The sequence below is a fragment of the Etheostoma spectabile genome, chromosome 12 (assembly GCF_008692095.1).
Source record: "Etheostoma spectabile isolate EspeVRDwgs_2016 chromosome 12, UIUC_Espe_1.0, whole genome shotgun sequence".
Lineage (NCBI taxonomy): Eukaryota > Metazoa > Chordata > Actinopteri > Perciformes > Percidae > Etheostoma > Etheostoma spectabile.
The window spans coordinates 25,854,523-25,863,359 of record NC_045744.1 but is presented as its reverse complement, the minus strand read 5'-3'; the positions used below and the strand labels follow the sequence as shown (position 1 = coordinate 25,863,359).

At 39.7% G+C, this 8,837-nt stretch overlaps 1 protein-coding gene across 4 annotated transcripts in view; it reads left to right on the top strand.

Annotated features, from left to right (window-relative positions):
• pde4ca (phosphodiesterase 4C, cAMP-specific a) overlaps positions 1 to 8,837 on the top strand; it is a 60,000-nt gene that overhangs the window by 15,317 nt on the left and 35,846 nt on the right. The window contains exon 1 of one of the 4 annotated variants that reach the window (XM_032532633.1): positions 7 to 573. The exons of the other annotated variants lie outside the window; for them this stretch is intronic. Coding sequence (XP_032388524.1) covers positions 500 to 573 — 74 coding nt within the window. The 5' untranslated portion in view covers positions 7 to 499. Of the gene's footprint in view, positions 1 to 6; positions 574 to 8,837 lie in introns of those variants that run through there. 4 annotated transcript variants of the gene reach the window in all.

The following is an 8,837-nucleotide window of genomic DNA, read 5'->3' as shown; positions in this document are numbered from 1 at the left end:
ACACACACACACATGCTGAGCTGGACCTTATTGAATCTTCCTTTTCCACTAAAACACATGGACATATCCTTAACACCGGGACCTAAAGCTAAACCGTTAATTGAATTTCCAGGTTGATGCACTTGCTGGAAATAGCTTCTAGCTAATAACCTTTATCTTATAAATACAGAGAATACTCAGCAGCCCTGTCTTCCTTTCATTTTTGCTTGCACCAGGTGCAGCTGATGAGTCTATTGTGATTTGCATATTGGTGTTGTTTTACAAGTTGTCATTCTTGGACCTGTTCCTCCTGCACTACCCTGTCAGAGGGACCTGTTTCCTATAACTTGTAACCCCGGGACAACATAAAGGAATGTGAACAGCTCTCGTTTCCGATTCATGACAGCATGGGGGTTTTGGTCGCGCCACAGAAGTTCACTTTGTTTATCCCTCACCTCCCAAAGCTGCTGTTTTGATGCCCCTCTGAACCCGTCCTAACTCTTTTCAAACTGCCAATAAAATGATGAACAAAGACTCTCGCTTTTCCAGAAAGATGCATGGCAACTTCTCCACCCGCAGGCACTCGTGCATTGGGTATGTATACAATTGTGTGTTGAGAGCTTTGTGACTGTGATGACAGTTGCTGACGTGCAGCGATGGCAACATAATACATGTGTTTGCAAATATTTAGGAGGTATTGGGAGCTGTTTTACTTTTTTTTTTTTTATCTAGCAAGTACCTGCTATTGCCTTTGATAGTACGTGAAATATAATCAGCTGTTGAGAGAATTGTTTGACACTGTCGCTCTGTTGCTGTGCCAACAGTCGTATTCCATTGTGTTGGTGGTGTGTACTCGTGATGTCTCAGGCCTCAGTCTGACTGTACCATTTAGATTGTATAAGATTTCAAAAAGTTATTTAAGGTAAAAAACATTTTGACGTGGGATTAAATCCCTTGGCAACTCTGACAGATTAAAGTAGTGCTAATACTTATCTAGTGGTGAGTCTGCACCTGTGTCCTGTTTAACTTTAACCCCGTTTCACGGCAAAAAACTACCAAATGACCCAGTGTGTGCTGTGGTGAAGCCGGTGGGTGTTGCTGTTGGTGTGCTGCTTGCTGTGGTTGGCGTTGCTGGCCTCCGGGTGGCATGGTGGATCGATGGCTCTGTCCACTGATGGCCCTCCTTGGGGTCCATGGACCAGAGCCAAGCCGAGGTGTCTGTGTTAGGCACTGTATGACGGTCATGTGGTCCAGGACGTTTGCGTTTCATAACAGGACTGAAGAAATATTGGCTCATTGTCCATGACAGCAGCAGATGGAGCAGATTGCAGCTTTTTTTTTCTATCCTTTAGGGAAACAAAACAGAGAGGGATAAGAAAAGTGTCAAATGAACTCTTCAACATGGTCTCTTGTCAACACACTGATGAGACTGATTGGCTTAATTGTTGTTGTGACTTGATACAACTGTGTTATAGCCAGGCCCAAAACATAAAGTGTACTACAGCTATCATGAGATCCCTGCAGGACCTGCAGGTTGTTATGTAAGTTTACAGAAACCGAAAACAAAGACTTAATACATTAAAAATACAAGTATACACACAAAGCATATGAATATACACACATAGGGATGTGGAGGTCAACATCACTCCATAGGCACTGTGAAAGGCAACTCACAATCGGAGCTGCTTAAAAATAAGCTTGCACAGATTCATAAAGAATCTTTTCTTTCTTGTATTAAAAGAAAAAAAAGGAACATTTCAGATCTGTTGTGGGATTGTTTTTTAATTTGTGCTCAACGTGTGGTATACTTTTCTGAACTCTAGGCATGAAGCATGTGCTTCACAAGTGTCATCTGAACTCCTCCAGCCGTGAGCCTGTTTGGATCATATGAGGAGATCAAAGCAGGAGATTTTAGACCGCAGCCAGGGATACAGAAGTGCAGAAGTTAACAGAACAAGCCTCCATTCTCTTTACCTGATTTGTACGTCAAGTACGTCAAAAAAAAAAATACTGAAGTGGAGTCACTGCTGGGAGCATCACATCAGTGCAAAGTTCAAAAGTTGCTTTTCATTTTGAGCACCAGTAAAGAAAATTATACTTTATATTTATGTTCAAAAAATAATGTTCAAAATTTGTTCATTATTAAGATAAACCCTTTGAGATGTATCATCTCATTTTCAAGGGGGTCCCAAAAATATTTTTGGTATGGTGATGGAGAAGTTACCATTGATGTGTGTGTGTGTGCGTGTGTGTGTGTGTGTGTGTGTGTGTGTGTGTGTGTGTGTGTGTGGTGTGTGTGTGGTGTGTGGTGTGTGTGTGTGTTACAGCAGTACTTAGATTAGTTAAAGTAGTAATTGTTTGTAAATAAATCATTTTCTTTGCCATTGTGCAACTGAGACAAAGCAGTCTCTTGTAATCCAGAGTGTTCATCACAGAGAGAGCTCTTATGCTCACTTGTACTAACAGTACCGGGCACTATTCATCCTCTGGTCACACACACTCACACTCACACACCACAACACACACACACACACACACACACACACACCTAGTAAACGTCTCAACAATGCTTTTTATGCCTTCTCTGCCAGTGTGGTACATTTAAACGACACAGGCCCTTAGTCAGTATCATGAGAGGATAGTTGGTGCTGCATCCATTTAGCTCGTAGCAGGTTGAGAAGATGCGATTTTATGAGAGCAAAAGAGACAGACACAACGGCCGACCAAGTGGGGTATAGAGATAATTCAGGCAAAGAGGGTAAAGGCACAGACGAGAGGGCGGTGAAGAAGTGATAGAGAGGACGTGGGTAGAGATAGTACCACTCCCAGTGCCGAGATAATGACAGGAAGGAGAGGGTTAGAACAATAAACGGGGGGGATGGGGGGGGTAACAGGGTGAAGAGAAAACAAAAAGGGTTTTCTGAGGGGCAGAAAGTGATTGTGACTGAAAGAATAACAAGGAAAAAAGTGTCAACTGAGGCGATTCAACCAAAGGGCAACAGTGTCAATGTCAGAGGTCCCAATATAGCTGCCAACCCCCCTCCTCAAACACACACCCAGATTAGTCAATAGAGCCTGTGTGGCTGTGGCGGGCTGGCTGCTGTGTGCGTCACCGCTGTACTCCATATTTTCAGCATGACTGATTTCCCCAATTGCCTCCAGAGCCTCATCGATTCCTGAGGCTGGCAGCAACAGCAGCAGGGTACAACCACTGCTGAAATTCAAAACTAGTTACTCTACTGTATTTCTGTGAGAGGACACGGGCAAATTTCCTTCATCCAAGAAAGAGTAAAAAGATGAATACCTCCAAAGCACATTTTTAATGTGCTATGTATCAAACAGATCTGATGTGCAGCTTTAGTCATTAGTATTGCATGTTATCATTCAAAATAATGTTGGATTGATACCAATGCCGTGACTTTGATATTGGTTCCTAAACCATACATTTTTGACACCAGTTTTATAAAACAAAAAGAAATTACAACATTACACATTACGGCACAATTTATTTTATTCTTTCTTCTGCAAAAACTACGTGGGCCCCGTCTCTGTGCGTAACGTCGAGTTTTATTAGATTTTTTTTATTTTTTTATTTTGCAAAAACAATGTGAAGAATTACATTGATAAATGACATTCCTCATTTTTCAAGTCCTTGATAAAAGGACAAAGCAGACAAGACATGCAAAAATTACATTATTAGATAGTATTATTAGTTCTTATAGAAGCATGCTGCATGCCTATTGGCTCACTGACGCTGATGCTGTTTACTCCTTAGGTATTGAAATTGGGTTTTGAATGACGAGGCATTTGGCGATACTCAATACTAAGGAGGCAATTTGGTCAGTGCCTAAAAAGTATTGAATTCGGTACCCACACATTCATATTAGATCTTAACATTTTTATTTGTAATTGTGTTGCTTTGTTTCCCCTTTATTTGGTGACTGAATGCATGTGGGAAATCCTGTCACTTGTTTCAGACGTTGGTGCTGGCTGAAAGCTGTGTGATACAGCAGGATCAGGATGAGTGTTCATTGTAACCACTAGAGGGGGAAACACACTAAGTTATGATCAGAGACTGTTGGAGAGCCACAAGCTCCTGCAGACCGAGCAGTTGTTTGACATGGGGATAAAACCGTGGTGGTTCCATAGATTATGATTGTATTTTTAGGATACTGAAAAAGTCTGGGAAGAATTAAACTTCCATGCTGCTGTGGAGAGTTAGCTCATTAAGGTAATGTAAACGGATGTGTTTGAAGCAATTTAATCAAATTTACATGAATACATTGGTATTGATGTACTGTACATGGCCAAATTTAACAGTTATTTGCCTTTTTTCTTTTAAAGCTACAGTAGCTTCAGATACTGACAATTTTACACTCTAAAACTCTTCAATTCTGTACACTTTATTTAATGTTGTATTTTTGTACTTAATTCACTAAATATTTTCATTCTTTTTCACCATGTTATAATTCTACTACTGCTTCTTCTATATACTCTGTGATTATGACTTCTATTGCTTATCCATTCATTCTGCTCTTACTGAGGTTCGTCCTTGTTTTTCCTAACGCAAATTGCAGCTTTGAGGATAGAGAGTGTCATATGTTGAGGATACTGTAAAGCCTTCTTAGACAAATCTGTGATACTGGGCTTCACAAGACTTATCAGCCAGCTGCTTTACTGGTTTGTAACATTTAACCCGTGTAGTTTGTACATCGGCTACTTGAAGAGATGTATGTAAGAAATGAAGTGCAGAGGAAATAAAAATACAACTACAATACACATACAAATTATTCCTAATCACAGCTGAGCACTTTGACTTTATGAAGAGTAGAATACTGCCTTTAAATTAGTATTAATATTTAGTGTCACCAATAAATACTGTGCTCACCTCTAATAATGATGAAACATTTTAAATGTGATTTTAAAGTACATTTTAATAGTCTTGCCGAATGAATGTAATGTAATATATTTTAACACCTGCCCCTGGCAAACTCAATGATCATTCATTATCACATTATGTCAAAATGGAGAATTTATTTATTTTTATTATTTAGATCTACCATACAGTGATTTACTGTATGTGTAACTGTGGCAGTAGCTCAGTCCATAGGGAGTTGGGTTGGGAACCGGAGGGTCACTGGTTCAAGTCCCCGTTTGGACCAAAAAGTAGGGAGTGTGGATTGGTGGCTGGAGAGATGCCAGTTCACCTCCTGGGCACTGCCAGGTGCTGTTGAGCAAGGCACCGTACCCCCCCACCCGCTCAGGGCGCTGGTTCAGCTGGCAGCCCACTCACTCTGACATCTCTCCATTAGTGCATGTATAGATCCTGAGCATGTGTGTGTGTGTAGTTCAGGACTGTGTGGTTACTAACAAAGTGTGGACACAGAGTGGGAATTGTAATTTCCCCATTGGGGATTAATAAACAGATTAAAATTAAAATTAACTAGTCTTACTTACTCTAACTATTGCATACGCAGAAGTCATTACAAAAAAAAAATAGATTCACATACATTTACTGTAGCATACACACTGGGTAAGCGTGTATAAACTAGGTGGCATTTTTTTCAGAGATTAAATGGTGACGTGGCCCTTGTTTTTTCCTACAAAGACTTCCCTGCAGAAGGAGTGGCCACCTGCCATCTGGGTGTTCACACAGACCTGAGAGCATCTCAATGTGTGTGCCTCTGAGTGTGTGTCAATGTGTGTGTCAATGTCCCTGAACGTGCATGCATTAGTGAGTTCCCATGTGATTATGTCCTGGCCTTTTTTGGCTGTGTGTGTGTGTGTGTGTGTGTTTGCATGTGTACGTGCAAGTCTGTCATCCACCCAATCCCCAAATCAGAGAGCCCCAAACCCTTCCGTCATGCTAACAGATGGCAGCCTCATGAATCATGAGACGACACACTGATAGCCTTTACTACAGTACATGCTGTGACACGCAATTGACATCATCGAGACTCAGTTAAATATAGGCCGCTAGCAGAAGCAGCCACATGCTGACACCCTGGTGCTGCTGCTTTGTCATGTACGCAGTGTTTTAGATGACATTTGGACCATGAAGAAATGTGTTTTAGTGTGTTTGCTTTTTTCTTGCCCTGTAGTAATCACCTCTCATTTGAAATAACTACAGCAGCTGCAGAGCTGTTTGGGTGCTTTTGAAGCTATATAACAATCTGCAACCCTGCATTCAAAAAGTTACTGTTTACGTGAGAGAGGGGTCAGTTTGTTTCTTTTTAAAGGAAGCAGTCATTTTTGAGAATGGCTCTTCCTGGAGATTATGTTGTAGATGTTGAAATCTACCAGTGGAAGATGGCAGCCCTGTGTATGTGCCTGTGTGTGTGCCTGTGTGTGTGTGTGTGTGTCTATTTTTCTGCAGCTGTATTTTGTCTCTCAGCTGTATTTTTTACCTCTCTATTTGATAGATAGATCAATAGATAGATACTCTTGATCTTTGTGGTACCCAACATGGGTCCCTCTAAAAACTCACCCAGCTGAGCTGGTCCAAACACACACAAAGTTATTTTAAATTCCAATGGGGATCCAAGAGTTTCCAAAGAGAGCAAAAGTGCTCAATTGAGGAAAAAATGTGTGTACAATTGCACAATACATTTTGAATACGTCGATATAATTAAATGATGCAGCAAACATAACATTCGTGGAGCCACACAAATGGGTTTTTACTGGTATGTCTATCATATAAGGTCTGGAAGAAGCTGGCGTAAAATTTGCAACACTCTTGTTAGCATGGCAGCTGTTTTAAATTTGCAATGTGGGACATCAGCAGAGAGGGTGTTTCTGAATTGCTCATCAGTTTTTGCTGTGTTAGAACAGAGGTCTTCAACGTTTTTATGTCAAGGACCACTTAGCTGAAAGAGAGACAGAGCAGGGCCCCCCAACTACATGTAGCCTACTGTAAAAAAGTAAGTTGCATTAAACTGAGCCAGATGGATGTATGGCTACCTTACCTATAGTAGCCTAAGCTTATCTCCAATGTGTAAATTACATTACGTTTTTTTGTCAGCTATTTTGGCCAATTTATCTTTTCTATAAAAATGTTAGCATTAATTTAATGTATCTTTTCAGACATTTTAATTTTTAGAAAAAAACAAAATTCCAAAATATTATTTTTTTAAGCATAATTTGGCGGCCCCCCCTGCACTAACTCTGAGGATCCCTTAGGAGTCACGGACCCCTTGTTAAATGTCTCTGTGTTAGAGGAAACTTTTAGAACATTATTTTTTATTTTTATTTATTAGGGACCATGTGTAATTTTGAACGTAATTGTTACCATCTGATGCATTTTACCAAAGTTAGCCACAGGCTAATTCACATCTGCTGTGCCCTGGCAGGGCACAATAAAAACAAAGATAAAAGAACGCTCAGCTAGCAGCTGAGAAATTAACTCATCCCATACAGGGTGTGGTTGAGTAGCTTGAACAATCTTGTCTTACTTTGAATATCAGCAGGACAAAAGGTATGTTCTTTTGGAAAACTAGGTGGTAAATTCCAACTGCAGACATCTTTATTAAAAATGAATCAACTGATATAGTTACTGAATTTAAATAGCTTGTTACTTACTGTACATCAAGAAAATGACTAAAACTATGAAATCTAACTTGGCCAATTTTACACAGATTAGATCGTTTCACACTATGAATGTAGCCAAAATATTTATGGATGCTTTAATATTTTCACAAATCTCATACTGTATCACCAGTTGGGGACAGGCCAGTGAATCTGCCATTAGACCCCTAGAATCAATATATAAGCAATAAGCATAAACAGCCATTTCAGTATCACCATTGCAAGATCCTAGAGAAACAATTTACTGAGTTTAGAAAATGTTAGACTCTTTTCAAAGTTGACTCTAGTGTACAAGATCCTACTCGGCCCGGCCCCTGCCTGTTTACTGCTTTTTGGCTGCTTTCGCCCTGCTACTTCTGAAAGACCTGCCAGAAGAACTTCTCTCTATCTCTATAACTCCGACGTACCTTTTTGCCGTTCAACTTTTAGACAATCTGTCTTTTCTTTTAAAGCAACCAGACAGTGGAATGCCTCCAACTCATGACATACTCCAGTTATTCCCGGTGTTTTATTTGATCAGTGACCATTTTTTGACCTGATCATATAAAACATTGTGAATAACTGGAGTATGTTATGAGTGATTTCAAAGTCAGTAGCAGAGAACACTTTCTACTGTACTCTTATCATTACTGGTAGTAAATACACTAAATTGAACATGTGTGTCCCTGGTGGGGATTTGAGATAGGATTAGTAAATCTTCCCGCCAGTGTAGCATGATACCGCTTTGATAAATGGTTAGAGCAAGTCGATAGAAATATATACTGTATGTCATACTGTTGTGTAAATTTAAAAAAAAAAAGAGTTTTTGTATTCCAATGTTTCTGGTGTTAAATAAGCAGAGAAGAAAAGTTTTATGCACTTTAATGTTACTACTGACATATTTCTTGAAAAATGGTATTATGTCTTATTAATAATTCAGCCTCATTGTAAATCTTTTTAAGTTTTTCATTGAGTATGTGGTGAAATCACAACCCAGTTTTAGTTAAAGTTTACCTTTGTGGAAGATTTTTCTTTCAACTTGACAAGGCCGCTAAACTTTAATTTAAAAACACAAATTCTCAGTAACTTTATATAAACAAAATTATGAGAGAACATGGACGGATTATGAATATTGCATCCTTATTATACTGGTGATCTACACAAAGTGACTGACCTTTCAATTACAAAGGCAGGGTAGGGCTGGTGGATATTCAGTGTTCCTTAATTAATGAGCAGCGGTGACACTGACTCTTACCTAGGAATGCTCACCATGCCTCCATGTAGCCAAAACCCAG